At 42.4% G+C, this 22,146-nt stretch overlaps 1 protein-coding gene across 6 annotated transcripts in view; it reads left to right on the top strand.

Annotated features, from left to right (window-relative positions):
• CARD11 (caspase recruitment domain family member 11) overlaps nucleotides 1–22,146 on the top strand; it is a 44,803-nt gene that overhangs the window by 12,038 nt on the left and 10,619 nt on the right. For 4 of the 6 annotated variants that reach the window (XM_032704411.1, XM_032704412.1, XM_032704410.1 and 1 more), the window contains exons 2-14: nucleotides 8,840–9,052; nucleotides 9,651–9,788; nucleotides 10,438–10,763; nucleotides 11,720–11,899; nucleotides 13,773–13,925; nucleotides 14,019–14,144; nucleotides 14,632–14,829; nucleotides 15,315–15,494; nucleotides 16,532–16,586; nucleotides 17,789–17,886; nucleotides 19,022–19,125; nucleotides 21,377–21,429; nucleotides 21,998–22,130. In XM_032704411.1, coding sequence (XP_032560302.1) covers nucleotides 8,840–9,052; nucleotides 9,651–9,788; nucleotides 10,438–10,763; nucleotides 11,720–11,899; nucleotides 13,773–13,925; nucleotides 14,019–14,144; nucleotides 14,632–14,829; nucleotides 15,315–15,494; nucleotides 16,532–16,586; nucleotides 17,789–17,886; nucleotides 19,022–19,125; nucleotides 21,377–21,429; nucleotides 21,998–22,130 — 1,957 coding nt within the window. Of the gene's footprint in view, nucleotides 1–8,335; nucleotides 8,389–8,839; nucleotides 9,053–9,650; nucleotides 9,789–10,437; nucleotides 10,764–11,719; nucleotides 11,900–13,772; nucleotides 13,926–14,018; nucleotides 14,145–14,631; nucleotides 14,830–15,314; nucleotides 15,495–16,531; nucleotides 16,587–17,788; nucleotides 17,887–19,021; nucleotides 19,126–21,376; nucleotides 21,430–21,997; nucleotides 22,131–22,146 lie in introns of those variants that run through there. The other 2 variants (XM_032704414.1, XM_032704415.1) reach the window with 2 other exon arrangements.

The raw sequence follows: 22,146 nt of genomic DNA, 5'->3' as shown, positions 1-22,146 counted from the left end.
TCTGTTGTCTGTACATGAAGCTGTGCTTTTACATAAAATTATACCTTTGCACAGTGCATTTAAAATATTTAACTGAAGCATATTCTCATTACAATCAGTGCTCTTACAAGTCAGTGAACAGTTTGCATGTGGGTTGTTTTTCATGTGTTTGGAGTAGTTTGTTAAGGTTGATCTTAATATGAAGGTTATGAGAGTTGGCTTCTTATTTGTTCTTTCTTTATATTTCGTGTATTTTGACTAACTGTAGGATTCTTTAACAGCATGAAGCACTGACAGGGGAGGCTTACCTGGTTATTAGGAAAAGGTTCTTCACCAGAGGGTGGTTGGGCACTGGAACAGGCTCCCAAGGGAAGTGGTCACAGCCTGACAGATTTCAAGAAGCATTTGGACAATGATCTCAGGCTCATGGTGTGATCTTTGGGTTGTCCTGTGCAGGGCCAGCAGTTGGACACGATGATCCTCGTGGGTCCATTCCAACTCAGGAGATTCTATGATTCTTCATGTAGGGTTCTATCTTATTTTCCTGCCATGTTATAAAGCTTGCTATATGAAATATTATTTTCAAACTTTCTTGGGCCATGGTGAATCACAGTGAGATTATCTGGCAGTATTCAAGACTGGAGTGTGACCTTTTCTGTTTTAAGAATGGCCTACACATTTACTGTCAGTTGTTTCTGAATTTGGAGATTGTTAAACCAGAGTGGAGTCCTCTCCTGGAACATGTTCTGCATTATCCTTTAACTGTTTGGAGACAAGAATATCACCTACAAAGAGTCATTATCTGACTGTGTGGAATATGTTCTTCTCTGAGGATTTTTTGTTATTTTTTTTTAACTTGTGTAATAGAAGAGTTTGCAGAAAGTGGCAGCTTTTTTAAGAAACGGACTAAGTAGGAGTTTGTTTGGCAGAGCTACACTCCTTTCTCTGTTCCTGTTTTATGTTACTTGTATTAATAGAAGTGAAGTGTTAATAACACCAATAAGAATCAGGCTGGCTGTGCAAGGGTACATATCAAATAATGAACCTTTATCCTCACCAGGTTCTTATATAGCTCAGTCCATGGAAATCCCTCCCAACACTGGCTCTCTGTACCACAGAATGTGCTGGGGTTTGTAATGCAAGCTCACATTTTACCAGGACCTGAGGTCATCAAAGCCACTTGCACCTTTGGGCAACTTGAATTTTTAATTCAGGGTTCCTCCTAAGCACCCAGGACTCTGTGCTTGCCCCCAGCTGTGCCTCTTCCTCCTCCTCCTGAGCTGGTGAGAATCTCATTATCAGTTGTAAAAACAGACTGAGTCAGTCTCAAGGAAAAATGAACCTGGGACCTGGTAGTGACTCCTGAGGCGTTTATTGGGCCAGCACTGTCATGAGCCCTCTGCAGCCTGAGGATGGCAGCTTCTTCCTCAGATCTTGGCTTTTAGCAAACATTAGTTGGAAGGAAGTGCTTGTGTCAGTAGCTGATGCTCCAGAACAGAGGGCCAGCTCTATAAACATATTTGTCCACTGTCAGCACAGCAATTTCTGTTGCCCTCCTCATCATCATGCAGAGCAGGATGGAGCATGTGCAGATTACAGCATTTGTTAAATGTCAGGTGCTCACCCTCCACTGCTGCTTTGCAAATCCTTTAAAACAGATGCACTGAAGTCCTGCGGTAAATTATTTTTTTTAATTATTTTTCCATTATCTTGATTTGCATGCTCAGAAGTAACACTGATTTCTAATGTGTGGTAGGTCCTTCCCTACTTATTCCTTTATTTGCTTTACACCCCACGTTCCTTGCTTTTGCCTTTATACTAAGCCTTTCCTGTTCCCATCTCTGTCTCACTTGTGTTCCTCACTTTCATTCTGAGTCCCCCTCTTTCTAACTTTCTTTTTCTTTTCCTGCTCCCTTTTTATATTTCCTTTCCCCTTGACCTCACCATTTTTCATCCTCCAATCTTGTATTTCTCTCCCCTCTTCACTTTTTTTCTCCATCTCTCATTGCTCACCTCTCTCATTTCTCATTTAATTTTACATGTATTATCATTGAAATGGTATCACTGGCAGTTTCTGAAACCTGGGAGTCAGATTCTCAAACAATATGTGAAAACAAAGTAATTTCCATTTAATCACCAGTGCAGGTGTTGACATCAGAAGGGACAAATCTCTCTCCATGGGCCCTGGAGGAACCCAAGTGACCAGGAGTGGCTTGAAACCAACCTTCAGAGGGCATTCCAAGGTGGGAGTATAAAATGATGGAAGGAAGTTTTGAACAGAGCATTTGGCATTCACTAGAGAGGAACTAGGTTTCTAAATTAAAACATCTGCCTAATTCAAACTGGTGAGATGGATCCACCCCCCAAAATTGCTCCTCTATCAGTAGTGCTTAGACAGGGTGTTATTGCTGGAGGTAAAACAGCTTCACTGTATGCAGGAAATAGTGACACACAGAAAAGTGACAGTTGTCAAAACATCATTTAACCATATTTGTAGAGGAGTATTTTTCCATCCTCTTTGTTTATTGTTGATAATAAGTGCTCTACAACCACACCTGATTGAGTGCTGCATGTTGGAGGCAGCACAACCTGCTGTGGGTTCACCATTGAGGCAAAATGAGTCATTTCCTTCCTCCCAGATCAGATGATAGGAACTCTGAGGCTCTGAAGCTGCCAGACTTGAGGAAGATGTAGACTAGACACTCTCAGCAGGTGGAGTGCAAAATGGGAAAGCACAGATCTCAGTCTTTTATGAATAGAAATCATTACAGAGTCCTAATAAGTTTTACTGCACTGATTAGGGTCTTTTCAACGATATTTCATTGGGAAGAACAACATTATTGATGTGTAAATAGTTTTTTCCTGCAGAAAGTGATAGGTATTGTAAAGAATTTAATTTGCAATTTCAGAACAGGCAAAAGCTCAATGTAGTCAGTGTGGAATTCAGTGCCAGGATTGTTCAGCTCTTAGGCAGTATTAGCCTGCAATATTGAGAACTTGTCTGTCTTTGTTGCACACAGTGTTTTCTGGTTTAGGTGATACTGAGCAAACTGTTGGGTGTCCTGACTAACAATACTAATATCTGATCCCTGCTTTATGTATGTGTTACCCTTTCCTTTTTTTTCTGAGATGGAGTTTTATATGGATCTGTTCCTAGGAAAGTAAATAAAGACAAAGAAAGAGAAAATTAAAGAGAGTTCCTAGAGTATTAATTCTTCTGACCCCCTTCTGTTAGGACAGGAATAGTTGACTAGACACAAATCTCTGATTTGTTCCATTGCTTCCTTTTTTTCATCAGAGAGCAGAGATACTGAATGAGAGTAACATGATAGAATTCTTCATTTCTTTTTCTCTCACTTGGTTGTTGAGCTTATAGTTATGAAAATAAAGGGAATTTTCCTTCTGTCCTCTGAAGCCAGATGAATATGCCTCCAGAGCTCTCTGAACCAGTTAAGAGAGTTGGTTTTGGTTACTTCTATCTCTCTTCTGTTCAAAAAATGGGAGTACTGTTCATTACTGTGGCTCTCATCTGGCTTCACCTCACTGAAGCCTTGCAGCTCTGCTGGTGTTTGGGGTTTCTTTTGTAGGCTGTGTGTAACAGGAAGATTGACTCAATGGAATTGAATAGGATACTTTTGTGCAAAAATAATCCTATTTCATGTTTAAAGCTTCCTGCTCTTCTATTACTTTGGTATCTCTTATTCTATATTTTTTCTTTTATGTATTTTGTTGAAATAAGTAAGCTGGTTGAATATTTTCTATAAAAAAGAGGTTCTGAGATACATGGAATGGTTCTTTCCATATACACTGTGACCCAAAACAGAAATACAGCCCAGCTCATCCAGCAGTGCTGTGGCTTCAGAAAGTATTCTGGGGCCTGCAAAGTATAAACTAATAAAACTTCACTAATAATAAATGTTTTTCTAGGGCCTTCCCATCTTGGTGGTTCCATGTGCTTCGCAATCACTAATTTGCAAGTCCTACCTTGTCATAAACATACCTATTACCAGCCCTGTTTTCAGGTTGGGACACTGAGGTAGAAAGAATGAATATGAAGTGCAAATTCCTAAAGGCAGATGAAGGCACTGCCTCCTCTCCTTTGGGAGCCCAGGTGTAGACACCTGCATTGAAAAAAATTACAAGTATAGGTAAGCAAATTTAGTCTTTTTTATCAACGTTTAAGCCTTTTAAAAGTGGTTTTCAGTACCACAGAACATCCAGCAGTGCCACTAAAATAATTGGAAACTGCTGGTATTCAGCGTTTCGGAAAGCCTGTAGGGCACACAGAGCTCTCCTGTCCTGAAGCAAAGGAATATAATTTCCTTATCACACTTTAAACTGTGACTTTCCTCTACAAGTAAAAATAGCTCTAAATCCCTTTGTGGTTTTGTGGTTCTCTGATGCTGCAAATCTGCACATATCCACACAAGCAGCTTTTGAGAAAATCGCCCAATTGTTATACTTTGTCATGTGAGGTGCTGTACAAACTTGAGGGAGAAAGGGCATTGCCCCACGGAATCTAGAGATGTGCAGGGGGAGAGGATGTGATACAACACCCCCAAAATGTTGAGGATAATTATATACACAGGTTTAGAGTGCTATTTGCATCTTTATTTTTGATTTAAAGTGTGATGATTTATATGTCATTCTGTCCTGGTTTATATACACATATTTACCATAAACTTCTGTTCTTATTAATGTATAATTTGCAAAACATTTTGTGTGCTGTGGTTTCTTTTTAAATTCTGCCAGTCCGTGAACATCTGTGAAAAACACACAAGTCCAAAACACTCCAATTGATTACCTGTTCCAAAATAAACTTCCTCCTGCTTCTCAGCAGGAGGACAACCCCCTTTTTTTTTCATATTCCACAAAGGAGATATCAGGAAATCAGAAACCTGAGCTGCAAATAAAGGGAATTTTCCTTCTGTCCTCTGAAACCAGATGAATATGCCTCCAGAGCTCTCTGAACCAGTTAAGAGAGTTGGTTTTGGTTACTTCTATCTCTCTTCTGTTCAAAAAATGTAGCATCTGCAGTCTGCTACACGGGGATTCCTCAGTATTGACAGGCTGACAGGAATTCAGAGCACGGGGATGCAAATAATTAAACGGCTGAAGGGTTAATTTCTGCACCATCATGAAACGAGACACAAAAAAAAAAAAAAAAAAATAAAAAAAGAAGCTTTAGATGTGACCTGATGATGAGGACTTTATAGAACCCCTGGGTCTGAAGCCTGCAGGCTTTATTCCCTTGATCAGTGGAGAGTGTCACTGACATATGAGAGTGTGGAGTCTGAGTGAGAACAGGGAGCAGCTTCAACTGCAAGGTGATTTGTTCTGCTGAAAAATATAACAGAAAAAAATAGCAAACACATAGAACAATTCATTTGTGTGTAACAGGAGAGGGATAGTCCCTGGGAGAGAAAAGGAGACAAGGAAGCAGAGTGTTCCTTTTAATGTAAAAAGGGATTCTCTCTTTTGTCTGTGTCTACAGAGACCTTTGAAATAGATGGAACTAGCTGAGATTATTACTGGATTAAGCTCTCCTGCAGTTAAAAGCAATTTTGTGTACTAACTACCAAAAGGAGCAGCAGGAGAACAATTTTTTAACTGCTGTGGTGATTCTGATTTCTTTTTGGTTAATGCCTGTTGAAGTCAGTCCAAGTCTGTGACTTCACACCTGTGATTTGTAATGGATGCCATAGTATTTCTATGACATATCACAACTCCTGAATGTGTTAGGTTACAGCTCAAGAGGTGTTGGAATCAGAAAGTAGGTAATGATGATAAAAATCAGGTTAAATAAGTGATTACACATTTGAAAAAAAAAAATTAAATCTCTCATTTTTAATTTTATAAGTGAAAAAAAGTTTTCTGCAATATCATCATATGAACAAAGGACAGAATAAGGGAATAAGGGCCTTTAAATGCCTAGAAAATGCATGTGCTGCTGAAAAACTTCTGAAATTAAAGCCAGTAATACAAAACTTTTATTGGTTTCCCACTGAGTTTTAGTTGTTACATGTGGGGTTTTGACCAGCACACCAAAATTCTCACCAACAGCAAACATTTTGTTTCCTATTCAATATTATATTAAATACTAAATCAAATAACTATTTGCTCCTTAAGAGGGGTGCTGCACTAATATCAGCTGTCCATGGCTATTTTCTCTGGAGTGGCTCCACAGGACAGTGGAGTTATGTGGGGGTTGTGCACCAGCCTGGCCAAAGAAACACAACAAAGGCAATGCCTGAAGCTCTAGGAGAGAGAGGAGTGATCCCTCTTACACCTCCCTGGCAGGGGATGAACAGCAGGGGATGACAGGGAGTTAGGACAGAGCTCAGCTGTCCTTCTGGCATTTCCAAGGTGGAATTCCAGAGAAGAAAGTAAAAGGAAGATTCTGATATTCCTGCAGGGCAGTGAAGGACCACTCCACTAAATGTCATTTCTCAGGGCTTGCTCCTGATAATAGACTGTGTTTAACAGGAGTTTGCTACCAGAAATCTCCTTTTAGAATTCTTAGCCACTCATGCAATATACTTATTACTTTCCCATTAAACATTATGTCCCCAAAATAACAGTATGGATGTATTATGCCCATACACGAGGGACTATTTGATAAAGGTATTTTTAATGTCAGGTAAAAAAAAAAAGCGTGTTCATGTTGAGAATTACGCTGATGAGTGAACTCTTCTTGGAATCATTTAATGGAGAAATCCCTTACTAATGTCCTGAGGGAACTGCTGACAGTGTGCAATAATTCCTGGTTCAGTGCAGCAGATTACAGGATATCTTGCATTTTATGGAATTCAGGCAAGTGCTTCCTTTGCACTCTGAGGTCCATCTGTGAGCTCCCTGCTGCACTCCAGAATTAAAGGGCCTGCCACACTCCTTTTTTTAGCTGCAGAAGGTGGCTGTGGCTGTGAGATGACTGAGGTACTGTGTGACCTTCTGCTTCACTGCCTTCTACTCCCAAAAGTTCACCTTCTCCAATTATGTGGTGTTTGTTAAATTCACCTTTGAAGTGAAATACAGTTACTTCCAGAATAAGTGGTGGAGAGTGAGGTTCATGAGAATGTGTGTGGATTTCAGATGAGGCTCTTTCACCTCCAGCATTCCTCCCACTGCTACCAGCTTTAGAAAGCTTTTTTTCCTGTTGTTTTACCTTTCTTTTGATTGTTCCTGCAGTGTCATCTTTACCCTGCATAAATACTGTGGCTTTCAGTGAGAATTTCATGCAGCTTGTGTGGAGTTCATAAGATCAGGGAGGTTTTTCCCACAGCTACAGCCATGCCCCCATGATTCTGGATCCCACTGAGCAGCCCTGGTCTTCTTCACCCTATGAGGACCATTGTCTCTCCCAGAACATTTAATAGCAGTCACTGGAGTAATGAATCTACAGAGCAAATGCAGAATAAGTGGTTCCCAAAATGAAAAGAACCCTGGGAAAGCTGCTGGAGTACAGGAGAAGAGCAGAGCCCCTGGCAATTCTCCTCTAAGCTGTCCATACTATGGAGAACCCATCTAAACTTAAACTTTTCTCACAGGGATTTTGAAACCCAGACTATGATTTTTGACAAATTGGGAAAGCTTTTAAAAGCATCAAGCAGAGAGCATGGTTTGGTTTTTTGTTTTGGTAGGAATGTTCTATATTTCATCACGCAAGGACACTGACAAACACATTATTTAGCAGATTAGCACTTTTGGCTTTAGTTTTCAAAATGAGCCCTTGGCTTTGCAGTTTACAAGCTGGTTTTGCCCAGGGATGCTCAGTGTAACACAGGCTGCTGTGCAGTTCCTGAAGCTGGAAGCTGAGAAAAACATGTTGCTTTTGAGGTCTTTAGTTACTGATTACCAGCAAAGCCTCATAAAGCACAGCTCTCGTCTCCTATGACCCAAGAACTGCACGTTCTTGTTTCACCACAGTCTCTGATGGGGTAAGATAACTTGAAATAGAAGCTTGTGTTCCATGTGCCACCTGGATCACAAGACCCTGCGAAAGTTAGAATGCAAAAATAGGATTTGTTTAAAGGTTAACATTTATTACAGAATAAAGAAGGAAAGTTTTTTGCCTTTTTTTTTTCTTGCAAAGTTTCTTTAGTTTTAACTTCAATACAAGTTCTCTTGCCTCAGTGTTGCCTGCCTCATAACCTTCTCTAATGAGGTGGGTGCAAATTAGGAGTTGGCAGGAAATTGCTTATCAAGCACTCAGAAATCATGTGACAACATTTGCATGAGTCAAGAACATTTTCAGCCTGCAGTGATGCAACACTCATACCTACCCACTCACGGGGGAAAGGCAAGGTCTGAGCTCACAGGTGCTTGCACTCACACCCCTCAGACCATCCCAGCCTGGCTGCAGAGCTGTCTGCTCATGAATTAACTCTCCTTGTGTGCAGCCATTTACAGGTGTTGGCTCATTACATATATGCAGGTTCACATGGGTATAGCTGGGAGGAGCAAAGGAGGGGAGGGTGAAAACCTTCCTTGCTTGCAGCAAGTATTTGTCTTTGCTCAGAGCTCTGCAGGTTTGTTCCCTTCCTGCCTTGCACGGTGCCCTTTGCCACTGCTCCCATTGAGCAGAGGGATTCTCTGACTTGTAGAGACCTTTGTGGAGTTGGCTGAGTGCAGATCCATCACTGGAGAGCGAGGAGCAATAGTTGATAGACTGGAGACAGCATTTCTGTGAATTGCCACTCCCCAGACGAGCTGTGGACAGGCTGCACTTCGCTTCAAACAGTTTCAGTGTTAGTCAGGAATGGTTCCAAGCTCATCCTATAGGACATGGAAGCACAAAAAAAGTGCTGGGGTTGAAGCTGTCCTGTTTGGTGTTCATTTGCCAACTGTTTCCCTTGTTAAGGAGGAGAGCCAGAGATGGACGACTGCCTGGAGACACTGAAAGATGAGGAGGAGGCTTTGTGGGAGAACGTGGAATGCAACCGGCACATGCTCAGCCGGTACATCAACCCCGCCAAGCTGACCCCCTACCTGCGGCAGTGCAAGGTCATCGACGAGCAGGACGAGGATGAGGTGCTCAACTCACTTATGCTGCCCTCCAAAATTAACAGAGCAGGTAATTATTTGGTGAATGGCTGCATCTGCATCCCTTTGTGAACGGCATTGCTTTGCTAAGCCTGGAGGGAGCCTCTATCCAGTTACAGATTATCAAATGGAAACCCTGTATCTCGTTTGTGGAAGATTTAATGTAGGGAGGGATTCTGCTGCTGCTATTTTGATAACAAAGACTCTTTGCAGTGCTGTGCAGACTGGAGCTCTTGGGGTTCATGTTCCCATCAAAGCCTTGGTAAATATTTCAGTTAATACAGAGCAGCAGCCAGTGCCATTCCAGGAGTAGCTCTCCAGCTGTCTTGCTGTACCTCGTGATTTGTCAGTGAAGGACCTGCCATCCCTGCCTGTAAAGGCTCTGCTGAATAATGAGTCTTTTGAAATCTCTGTTCCAGAGACCAGTTTGCCAGCACTCCTTCAGAATAACCATCACCACAAACATAAGGAATTGGAGCCATTGCTTTATGAGTTCAGCTGAACTCAGTTAATCAGCCAGATTGTGCTCAGCCCGTTGTTGTGGCAGAGATGAACCTTAAGCAGAGTTGACTTCAGGGATATGGTGCTTGCTGATGGTGCTGATGTGTCACCTCTCTGTCTGTCCTTAGGCCGACTGCTGGACATCCTCCACACCAAGGGCCAAAGGGGCTACGTGGTTTTCTTAGAGAGCCTGGAGTTCTACTACCCTGAGCTCTACAAACTGGTAACAGGGAAAGAACCTACACGGAGATTTTCCACTATTGTTGGTGAGTAGAATCAATCACGGAGGAGCCTGTTGAAGTAAGGACTATTTTGGAAACTGAGTTTGTTTTTTTTCAGGCAGGAAATGGAAATAAAAGCTAATCTTGTTGTAGCATTCTGCAGTTTTTCAGTCCCCTTCAAAGCAAAACATGATAGCAACAGGTAATATATAAAGAGAAGGGATATCTCAGCTATCTGAATGCAGCTGAAGAGCTTCAAATTGAATGAGAGGCATTACCAGAAATCCCGAGAGGAAGTAACACTGGAACTGTGGACTAAATCACACTGATGATCTACACATGTGCAGCACGTTTGAGGCATTCACATTAATTGTACTTGTATAGATTCATTTTACAATACTTGTGCTGTTTCCACAGGCTCAGTCGAAACAGGACAAATGTAAAGGCTTCATCTTCTATCCAGACAAGCTGCATGTGCCTATATTGTGATTCTGATAGCAGTGTGCTGTGGAATATTTGTACTGTTCCCAGTTAGATATACAAACATGTATGAATTTGTACAAATTCTGCCCCTCTGTGCATACTCTGGACCATTTGTTTCTCAGTTCTGCCGATCCTACTTATTACCTTATTAATAAAATAACTTAAATAAGATGCTTTACTGGATGTTGACAAGCTGTTCAAACATTTTCAGTGGAGGAGGGACACGAAGGCCTTACCCATTTCCTAATGAATGAGATCATTAAGCTCCAGCAGCAAGTGAAGACAAAGGACGTGCAGCGCTGCGAACTCCTGGCCAAGTCTCGGCAGCTGGAGGACGAGCGGAAGCAGCTCAAACTGAACAAGATAGAGCTGCTGACCTTCCAGGAGAGGTACAACAAGATGAAGGAGGAGAGGAACAACTACAACGACGAGCTGGTGAAGGTGAAGGATGAGAACTACAACCTGGCCATGAGATACGCCCAGCTGAGTGACGAGAAGAGCATGGCCGTGATAAGGAGCCGAGACCTCCAGCTAGAGGTGAGAGAAATGCTCTTGGGGGGCTTCAGTCAGGAGCAGCAATGGAGGGTGCCAGTGGCATCTGACAAAACAAGACCTTCTCTGACAGCAGAAAGGTGCAGAGCTCTCATTTTCTGTGCTCACCCAGATGATTAGAGGCATGACTGTACAGAAATGCCAACTGCAGTGATGTGTATTAATAGCAGATAATTTACATACTTGCAATGGATGAGCAGAACAGAAGTAAAAATAAAATTTTAAAAGACATAATTGTTTGCTAAAAACATAATTTTAACTTTTGAGGCTCAGTAATATCTTGGTATTACTGTTATCAGTTGTCCAGTTTTGCACTACAGCTGCTGGAGATCTATTCAAAAAGTCTCACATAGAGAAGTCTCACATAGAGCATTGGAACAGGTTGAGGTAATTTAGGAAATACAGAGAAGTGCTTGAAGTGCCATAGAATTCATGCCTGTGTGTGTGTGTGACAGATGAGATGGAGCAAACAACTACCCATAGTGGATGCTGCATTTTAACTTTGAACCCATGATATCAAACATTTTACATCAGACACTACTTTTTATTTTTTGGGAACCTTTCTTTCCTATCCAGAACTCAAAGCTCTTGTTTTTCCTGTGCAAAAAGCGCAGTGTGTGGTCAGCCCCTTAAGTGTTAGTTCTGTTTCATATCTCTTTATTCTTTATTCATTGGAGGATTGAGAATGTGCCACATTTTTTTTTTCAGTCCAGGTGTTCTAAAAATTCACAACCAGGCCATACCAGCTGTAGCTGGGAAGTAACAGGTTTGTGCTTTGAGAGTTCAACACACATTCACATACACCCAATTGTCTGCTCCTTGTTAGCATTCACAGTTTAAGATATCTTTTCCACCTATGACAGTATGTTTTCACCTGGAAGTGAGTGTTATCAGAGCAATCTTTTTCTTTCCTTTCCTGTTTCTCCTTTTCGCTGCTCCAGATTGACCAGCTGAAGCATCGCTTGAACAAGGTGGAGGAGGAGTGCAAGCTGGAGAGGAACCAGTCTTTGAAGCTGAAAAATGACATTGAAAACCGGCCCAAAAAGGAACAGGTTCTGGAGCTGGAACGGGAAAATGAGATGATGAAGACCAAAATCCAGGAATTACAGTCCATCATTCAGGTATAAAAGGAGGTTGCTACATTTAAAATTCCTGATGCTTCAGCTTGCCCCTCCTGCTTACCCTGAGGATGGATTCAGCAGGTTACAACCAGTCTTTGTGTCCAGGCACCCCCACATCTCCTCACAACCTGCCTTGGAGGCTGCCCTTTAGGATCTAAATGTCTGGAGGAGTCTGGGAGAGTGGTGACAGCTCCTGTGTGTTTTCAGTAAGAGACAGGGAGATGAGTGTCTAACAGGGAAACTGGTACCTATGGACAGGAGGCAGTGGCATGGTCTCTGCTACTGCTCCTCACCTTAAACTCGCACACACTCCTGTTATAGTGCAGGAAGTGCTGGGTGAAACCTCCACTTGCAAAGCTACAACAAGCATAAGTGCAGAGTTTGGATAAACAGAAGGTTGGTTGTACAGCTCCCAGCTGTCTGTGGTGCTCTTTGCACAAGCACATGCAGGAGGAGGAGTGCTCCAAAAAAGAAATTGTCATCTAATAAATCAAGGTGTACAGGAGACATTGGCTCCTTCAAGGTGCAGAGTGCAGCTGTTTAATTGCTGAGCATTCAGCTCTGTGGTTTGCCCTGCTGTGGTTCTTTGTACCAGCCTGTCACTACAGAACTGTGCTAAATGCAGCCCAGAAATTTCTGCCAGTGGCTCTGTGTACCCCATTTTAGGTTATTGTCATATCTGTGCCAAACAGTCTTAATGGAGCAGAAGGTAATAAAGGTCTCTGTGCTTGGGTGGTCAGCGGGTACCAGGGTGCCCTGTAGAACTCTGCTGTAACTTGCACAGGGAAAAATGTGATGCAGCAAATTTAGAACTCCTCTGTGAAAAGCTTAGCCAAATATTAGGGTACCTGTGAGAGTACTTAGCACTTTGTTGGAAAAGGCTTGTGGCATTTTAAAATGACACTCAAAAAATTATCAATAGAATGTCTTTCAGAAGGGGCTGTAGCCTCTAGCAGTGCCTAATGATTCCTAGTTCTAACACAAATCCAATTCAAAGGTTGAAAAAGGGTGTAGTGTAGAAAGTTCTGGGAGTTCTGGTCCATGTGGAATCTCTTATATTAATTGAAATGGTCTTATAGCACTTAAAGGAACAGAGAAATAATCATGAAATATCTGAAAATAGGATTGACATACTCCAAAGCAAAAGTATAGACAAACTCTAAGCAGTTTGTTTTAGAAATGCTTAGGTATGCTTAGAAATATTGGATAACCAAAGTGTCCCTAAGATCTCGACTTTAATCTAGGTATTTCAAAAATAAATATGCATATTCCATGCTGGCAATTTTATGTTTTTTTCATCTTCCTTTTATGGTAAATTTTGGATGGCACTTTGTGTTGGAACATGTTCTGGCAATCTTGTTAATTTTAAATCTGAAAGAAATAACATTGCTGGACAGTACAGAAAATGAAACAATGGTACAAACCACTCCAGTCATGTTTAATATTCTCTGAGCACAGCCCTGCAAAGGCTGTGCATGCTTTAAAAATTCCCCTGAATGTTTTCTTAGGCTCTGCTCTTTGGCAAAGGGTGATTTTTGTGCTCAGTGAGGGCTGATTAATAGAAAAAAGTTTTGAATGCAGGGCTTGGAGAGAAGAATTGTCACTACATCCAATATGGATCAAATTACAGCCAGTACAATAGACCACTAAAACAATTCCTTCATCAGACTATTCTGACAGTAAGACAGCCTTTATTTATCTTTTCTGACACTGTTTTAAAATATGAACAGATGTCTATCTCTTCTCCTGCTTTCCCACTGCAATACCTTGTTCATTTTCTATTCCTCCTGCTTGTTACTGTCTCTGTTACTTCTCTCCTTGCAATGGTATCTTCTGTTTCCCTGGCCTGGTTCATGACAATGTCTTTCCTCAGGCTGACAAGCGGAGTTTGCCGGATTCAGACAAAGCAATTCTGGATATTCTGGAACACGACCGTAAGGAGGCACTGGAAGATCGTCACGAGTTGGTCAACAAGATCTTTAATCTCCAGGAGGAGATTCGTCATGTGGAGGACTTGAGAGACAAGGTGAGAAGTGGAAGGGGAGAGAGATGGAATATCTCAGGGTGGTGCCCAAAAGGCCTCTGAGAGCAGTGGTGGTTAACAGTGTGTCATTTCCAGTATCTTGAGGAGAAAGAGGATTTGGAGTTGAAGTGCTCAACACTAGGAAAAGACTGTGAGATGTACAAGCACCGTATGAACACTGTGATGATACAGCTGGAAGAGGTGGAAAAGGAGCGAGACCAGGTATCTAACAGTTAAAGTGGGGGAAATCAGTAGCAACAGCTTCATCTGTTCTGTGTCACTTTGGGGAATTGTGGGTAATTGGGCCCAAAATACTGTTATAAAATAAGCAGTTAAAAGAATTACTTGTTGGAATTTGCATTACAGTAATTAAGCATAGGATAATATTGGGTTGTTTCCACTGTGTAGCATCTGGCAGGCAGGACCAAGGTCTTAACAACAGCCACTGCAAGGCTTTATGTCAGTGTTAAGTCACCCCATTTGCACTCTGGAGCATTTTCCCACCAGCCAAGAGGGAGCTGTAAATGAACCACCCTCATCATCATAATTTTTAATGGTTCTGCTGTGGCACATCCAGCTCCTTACTGCTGTGTTAATTGGTGACTGGGTGCCAGTTCTGAAGTCCCTGTTCCAAACACCTCACAAACAAACCCAGCAGGAGAAGTGTCTGGTGCCCAGGTGCCGAAGAGGTTTCTCCTCCCCACCGCAGGCGTTCCGCTCACGCGACGAGGCTCAGACGCAGTACTCACACTGTCTGATCGAGAAGGATAAATACAGGAAGCAGATCCGAGAGCTGGAGGAGAGGAATGACGAGCTCCGGATCGAGGTGGTTCGGAAGGAAGCGTGTATTGTCAACCTGGAGTGCAAACTCCGGCGGCTCTCCAAGGACAACAACTTCCTCGACCAGGTAGGGCTGAGGAACACAGATGTGATTTCTTTGGTTAAGGCTTGCTTTTACAAACATTTTGGTGTGGAAGGGAGAGGGAGCTTTTTTAATTCTCTCCGTGAATTAACTGAAAAAAATAATCTCCTCCTACTAAATGTGAATGCTGGGAGTTCTTCTGTGTAGTGTGGTTCAGCTTGTCTGTCATGGACATGGTTTCCCAAAGGCTGGAATTTCGCAGCCTGATTTTTAAATGGAAGGGAATGAAATGCAACAAACCAATTGTTTTCTGCACTGGGATAGAAACTACAAATACTTCTGAGGAATATGCTCCAGTGAACAGGAATCCCCACAAATAATCTAAATCACTGATTTGGGTCTGGTGCCATGTTCTGCGTGAGCTTCTGAGGCACTGGAGTCACAACGTGCTCAACCAGATTACTCTAAAGAAAGGTCATGAGTTGTACCAAGCTGGTCTCAGAAGTAAAGTGTTTCCTTGTGATCTTTAGAGTTTGCCACGGAATCTACCCATTACCATTATCTCCCAGACCTTCGGGAATTCCAGCCCAAAAGCCAACGGTCAGGAAGCCGATGACTCCTCCACTTCTGAAGACTCTCCAGAAGACAACAAGTTCTTCTTGCCTGATCAAGCTCGTCTCAAGAGAAGACTGAATCTAAAGGGAATCCAGGTGTGTCTGAATGTGAGGCTGGACTGATATGTTGATACTGATAGAACTAAGGGACATAACACATGTTGTGGTCAGGCCTCTGAAAGGGCTGTGGTGTAAAGATAAGAATTGTTTCGTGTATGATAGTGAGCTGTCAGGTTTTGCCCTGTGGTGATTTGCATCTTGAGGAGCAGATATAATCAGGCTTCATAGGCCATTTTCTGTCCCTTCTGCCCATTTTGTGTTTTCATCTTGCTTCTGCTGTTCATTCACGTTCTTGGAGCATTGTCAATAAATTGATTCTTTGCTGCCTTAACATTAGTGGGAAAAAAAATTACATAATGCCCAAGGTCCAACACACACTGAAGGAGAAAAAAGAAGCATTGGTGAAAAAGCTCACATCAGCTGGAAGGAAAAATAGAAAGAAATGGACACAATCTAGAGCAAAATTAACTGTCTAATTTAGAATTAAATTATGGCAATTTCCTCTCCCTTAAGAGGAAGGGGCAGCATGGGTTAGGTTCGTGATTTCCCTGACTAGCTGCATTCACAGAGCTATTACCTGATGCTACATTCATGAATTGTAAAAAAATATAAAATCTAACATTTGGGGTTTTGAGGTTCCCTTTCCTTTTATCTGCGTCTGAATTGTCCCTGCCCTTCATAACCTTTCTGAGCTCTGACTGTCGTTATTACTTATGGCAACAGAGCTGCATTTTTCACATTGCGCCCTCCAAAATGATGCCTGTTGTATTAACAGCTGCCTGAAACCAGTCCCAAGGCACCCAATTCACCTTTTGTCTCTTTGTTCCCTTGGCAGAATCTGGAAATTGCAAGGCATTTAGGCCAGACTTTCCAAAGCAGTCAAGTAGCCAACCCTCGATGACTGCCATGGCATTTAAATAGCTAAATATCTTCTGAATTTGGGGTCCTGTTGTTTAAAGGAGGGTAAATATATTGCAGCATAACAGTGAAGAAAAAAAAGGGTGAAAATATCTGGTTTACAGTGTGTGGCAAGTGTTCTGCATTTGTGCTGATTTTTGTCCTCTTTCTTTTAGATAAGTCCAAGAGCTAAATCCCCTGTCAGCATGAACAAAACATCAGAGTTTCAAGGTCAGAAAGAACATCCATGTCCTTATTCCTTTTCCACTGCTTTGTCTCATTCACTTAATCTCTTTAAGTTGTTTTAACAAATATGCCAACCAGGGAAAGTCTTAACTAAGTCCAAGTCAGTAAAATAGGCAGTTTCTCTCATAGTTACCAATGTCATAATATAAAGTACTCTAGTGTTCTATCTGAATGTCCTCTCCATCTAAAGATAACTCCACAGACACACAAAATACTGCAGCCCATAGCTTACCTAAATTTTCTGTTTACTTGATTTTCCCTTTAAGTTTACAAAAATTTTAAAGTCATTTGTGTAACATCTGTACTAGAAGTCATTATACCATTCTCCCTTTGCTGTTGGAAAAATCATTCAAGCTGAAAAGGCCCTCATCTAGTCATTGTCTAATGAATTCTTTTGTCCTTCAGCAAAAGGGAATTAATTTTAAATCTAAAGCATTGCAAAGGCTGGGGGAGGGTGATTGACCCACCCACCAGCCAGCTGCCAAGTTACCAAGTTTGTTGCTGTATAGTCATGTTTGAACTACCCCTAATTCCGCTTATTTATTAAACACCATTGTAGGCAGCACTTCCTTTAGTTGTTATGTGTGGCAGTGGGATCCCTGTTTTTTACAAAATATGATGGGAAACGCTGTTTCTGCTCTGAGATATTCCATGTTAAATAGTAGGTTTGGTATCAGGCATTGAGCATCACTAGTACAAATCAGAGGTGCTGAGGAAGGGAAGGAGTCCACAAAGACATTGACACTGTTTTATCTGGGGCTGCTGAGGGATCTCAGGCTTCTTGGTCCCTGCTGTGAATTTTTTGTTGTGAAAAAAAGCACGATCAGTGAGTCAGCCTTATTGCAGACTGCCAGGTTCAGGTGATGAAGTTAAAACAGAAATTGATGAAACAATCCTTCTTCAATTTGCAGACAGCATTCATAGATCTGTTAAAAACATACAGGACAGAGCTGAGAGACAGAGTCTGTCCAGGGTGTTGGGTCTTTGTGTGCATTGTTGGGAGCTGACGGGAAAGGAAAGGGAACCGGAGCTGCAGGGCACAGAGTGTGTCCAGTACAGGGTAGGGGAAACAAGATCAAATGGGAAGATAACCGAACTGTTGTTGCACATTTGTGACAGACTGTCTGGGCAGTGATCTGACCTGGTTCCCTGTGCTGTCTGTGTTTCCCTGTCTCCCCCGAGTGCAGCAGTGAGAGCGCAGGACGAGGACGGGGCCGACGCCAGCAACGGCCGCACGGACACGAGTTCTTCTGTCTCCATCAGCAGCTCTGAAGTCAGCAAGATTGTAAGGAGCCTCCACGTGCCCCTGGCCTGTCTAGACTGTTCCTCCTGTTGTAGCTCAGATCTCTCACAATCTAGCATTAGCACTTCCCAGCATCCCAGCTGTGATCACGTTCAAGGCCCTTGTCAGCGACTCCCTTAATCCTTTTACCAGCATTTTGTTAGAACCATGTTATTAGCCTTTTCCAAAATAACAGAATTGGTTTATGTTTATTTAAAGATGTTTCAAAGGTATTTATGACCTCTTGCTGTCTCCTCATGCCATTTCACATTTACTGTTAGAAGAAAGAGATTTGCTTTCAAAGCTGCTTTGTAACTTATTTAAGAAAATTTTAAGCATTTTTTGAGTTCTCTAATGCCTTTCCCGTCTTTAAGTATCAGTGAGTGAGAAAAGGGGTGCAGATCACAGTTGGAAATTTCTGCATACCATACTCAAACCATTTCTTCCCTGCTTGCTGTATCCCCGTAATCTCCCAAGGTAGATATTCCATTATACATATGTGAGCACTGACACAGCAGGACAACTAGATAGAGAGAGTGCTCTCGCAGAGTGTTAATAACAAAGAACAAAACATCTTTCTAGAACACCGTGAAAAATGCTGCCCCCAGGAAATTAAAATTATGCTCAAGAATAGCCAGGAAAGAACTCCCTGCCACTTTTAATAAGCTTAGCAGGGTTAGGAATATTCTTTGGAATATCTGTTGGATGTTTAGATGATTTACACTGTCTTCCCCCTCCTACAATTCAAAGTTTAGTTTCCAGTGTACTGGGAGATTAATATATATATATATATATATATATATAAGTATGCATACATTCTGCTTTGCATCCTCTTCATCCTGTATGTCAGCTGTGCAACACATGCACACATCAAGGGTAAAGTTACAATGGTTTAGTAAATCAGGCAGCCCTGTGGTCCCAGGAAAAGGTACAGTGCCAGCACCCAAGCTGTGCACAGTGCTGAGACACTGCAATGAATGAATTCTCCTGTAAGCAGCACTCTGCACAGCCAGAATCAATTTTTCTTACTGTTGTGTGCAGAGCGGAGGACCACAGGCTAATGCAGCTGTGAGTTAGAAATGAGAGCACATTTCAGACAGATAACCTTGCTGACACCTTTCTGGTGTTTTGCTTAAAGCAAGCGCTGAGGAATCGCAACGACAGCATCATGTCGACCACTCCCGAGCCTCCAGGAAATGATTCCATAGTCCGGCGGTGCAAAGAGGATGCCCCTCATTGCAGGTGGGTCTCCACGCTGGGGAAACGTGTCTGGAACCTGCTGTCACAAGGAGAAGGCAGAAAGGACCACAGATGTCCTTGTGTCTGGCTCTAGTTGAGGAGCTTCTATAAGGCGGCAGGATTAACTTGCTTAAACTTCTCAAGGCTGCAGTCCTTGATCCCACATCTTGTCCAAAACACTCAGGGGTCTCTGATAGTTCAGCTGGGATGAATGATAGTGATACCCCTGCAACAGTGACTTCTTAATGTACATAAATAGAAATAGTACTGAAATGGCACCAGTGCTATTGGAGAAAGTGCTCTACCTTCATACACTGATACAGCTTCACCTTTTGCTGCCTGTGTCTGTCCCTGTCCTTTCCCCTTCTCTCAAAGCCCTTCCTTCTGCTCTGTAAAGCTGCCAAAATAGAGCAGAGCTGCTTGAATGGCTGTGAAGAACAGGGGGGAGAAGTGGAGGAGGGAGGTGGTTTTTGTCAGGCTCAGGGCTCTGTATCTCAGCATAGCAATGAGGAGAGAGAGAGAGAGAGGCATTGCCCTTGGCTTCACCTTCTGCTGCAGCTTCCAATTCTGTGGGGTCACGGCCCTGTGGACTTCCCCTGGCATAGAAATCAGATCAGCTGGTGAGTGGGAAGTCGGTGGCAGGAAGGAGAGAGACCTCTCCTGCCTCACAGTTCCCTAAATGGCACTGACTCCTTTTCTGAAAGGTTTGTAGCAATGTCACACTGTGTTGGTGTCAATGGCATCAGTGTTTGCATCAGAAACATCAGAAGATACAAATACAGTCCCCAAAGGTCTCAAGCAGAAGGAGGAAAAAACCAAAGCAAAGCAATTTAGAAGAAAGCAACACATGTGAAGGGTTTGAGTCTTTATTAGATCTGGTTTTAATATCTAATCTTTGTTAGAACTTTATTCAGATTTTTACATTTTTCAAAACTGATTTTGGGAAGACAACCACTTGCCTCTCTCTTTCTGGACAGCTTTGCAAGACAGCTTTCCATTGAGGGCATCCTCAGCTGGTTCTCCCTCAAGAACGTGCCCAAAAGTTCACTGTAGTTTATAACTTTATAATTAGCCTGGTAAATTCTTTTTAATTTATTTGTCAACATAATACCAAATACTTGCTATTAACATGCCAAGATGCAGGTTTTACAGTTCATCTGATCTTAATTTGTGTGGGGAAAAAAAAAGTGAGATCATCACTTAATGTAGGAGAAGGTATATTATTTCTCTGCTTATGCATGGTATAAAAATAGCTGACTCTCTGCAGCCTGGCTGCAAAAATTCACCCTTCATCTGAAGCCAAATATGAGGAATATCAGTTCCACAGGAGACCTACAAATCATTCTGAATGGGAAAAACAACAAACTGTTATTTAAACAGCTTTGCAACCAAAGGACATGCTTTAATGAAGTCCTTCCAGGGAAGCAGGCAGATCACTCACTTGGCTGGACAGCCCCAGTATCCCTGGAAGAGAAAAATTTTGGTTAATTTTCACTGTTTGTTTATAAGGGCAACCAATTTAGGCACCTTTCACAGGAAGGGCCGTGTTAGTGGGAGCTGGACTGGGAGCAGAGCTGGGGCAGTTTCTGTGCCTGGTACACCTTCATTCTGTGCTGTAGGTACCTGAGTAAAGGTGTGAGGTACCATTAAACTGATATAAAATGCTTCAAGGGTTTTAAATCAGGCGGGTGAATTACTCCTTTACTGCTGCACCTCAGTCCCTTCCCTTGCATTCTCTCTGTCCATCAGTGAGCTTCTGACATTTTTGATATCTCTTGGAAAAAGCCCATGGTGCAGGGTATGTACAGCAGGCATTATGCAGCCATTTATCTCGGTGCTGAAGCAGATGTGGTGTGAGTCACACATGAGACCATCAGTCAGCAGCTTCCCCTTGGCTTCAGCAAGGTCTTCATTCCCTCACTGCTGTTAGCAGTTCTTCACTCTGAACCTTTCTGCTGCTTCCCATCTTGGCTGACACATATTGTCTTCCTGCCATTTTCCCTCATTTTCCCTGGACCCACAAGTACATTGCTGGCTTGATTTTCTGCAGCTGTGCCATTGCCTGATGCAACACCTCCAACTTCTTCCTTTTTCACAGAAGTTCCTCCTTCAGAACTTAATGAAATCTGCTGAGGTTGGAAATCTGCTGAAAGCTGACAAGTGAACAGCTTTCTGTCTCTCCCTCTCCCCCCTCCTCTCTCTCTCTTTCTCTCTCTCTCTCTTCCATTATCTCATGCTTTGTTTTTAATTCCAGCCTGGTTGAAGAGGACAATGACAGCTTTGGATGTGATGCTTTGGAGCTGGATGGTAAGCAAGAGGATATCATGTGTGTAGTTGAGCTATGAGATCTGTGTGATTAGCTCCCCAGCTAATCAGAAACTGGCAAATAACCAACTCCTGCTCTAAATAATGGGACACACAATCTGAGAATAAATCAAGAAAACAAAGGGTCAGCTAGTGGTGAGAATGAGAAAGCAGTTATTCCTGAAGAACTGAGTGGGAAGAAGGTTAATTTTCTTACCATGAGGGTGGTCAAACATTGGAACAGGGTTATCCAGAGATGTTGACTAGTCTCTGTCCTTGGAGATATTCAAAACCCAAGTCCTGAGCAATCTCCTTGAGCTGAACCTGCATTGAGCAGTGACTTAGACAAGTCTCCAGAGCCCCCTTCCCACTTGCTGTTCTGTGACAGTGATCAGGAAGGTCCAGTAAGCAAGGCTGGCATTCCTTGTGCTCTGTCCTGCAGGTATGAATCATGCCTGTGTTAGGAATTTCCTCCTTCAGCTTTGGCTGGACCAATCAAACATTTATTTTCCCCTTTTGCATTTTTGTCACTCTATCTAGGACTCATTTTCATTCTTGTTTCTCTTTCCAGATGACAGTCATGACAGGCAGTCACATGGAGCTCCTTCAGTGCATTCTTCCTCTTCTTCTCATCAGTCAGAAGGCCTGGATGCCTATGACCTTGAGCATGTCAACTCCCTGTTTAGGAAGTTCTCTCTGGAAAGGTATTTGAGATGACAG

Source organism: Chiroxiphia lanceolata, chromosome 16 (genome assembly GCF_009829145.1).
Source record: "Chiroxiphia lanceolata isolate bChiLan1 chromosome 16, bChiLan1.pri, whole genome shotgun sequence".
NCBI classification, from domain to species: Eukaryota; Metazoa; Chordata; class Aves; order Passeriformes; family Pipridae; genus Chiroxiphia; species Chiroxiphia lanceolata.
Note: the sequence above shows the minus strand (reverse complement) of the source record. Positions and strands in the feature narration are given on the sequence as shown.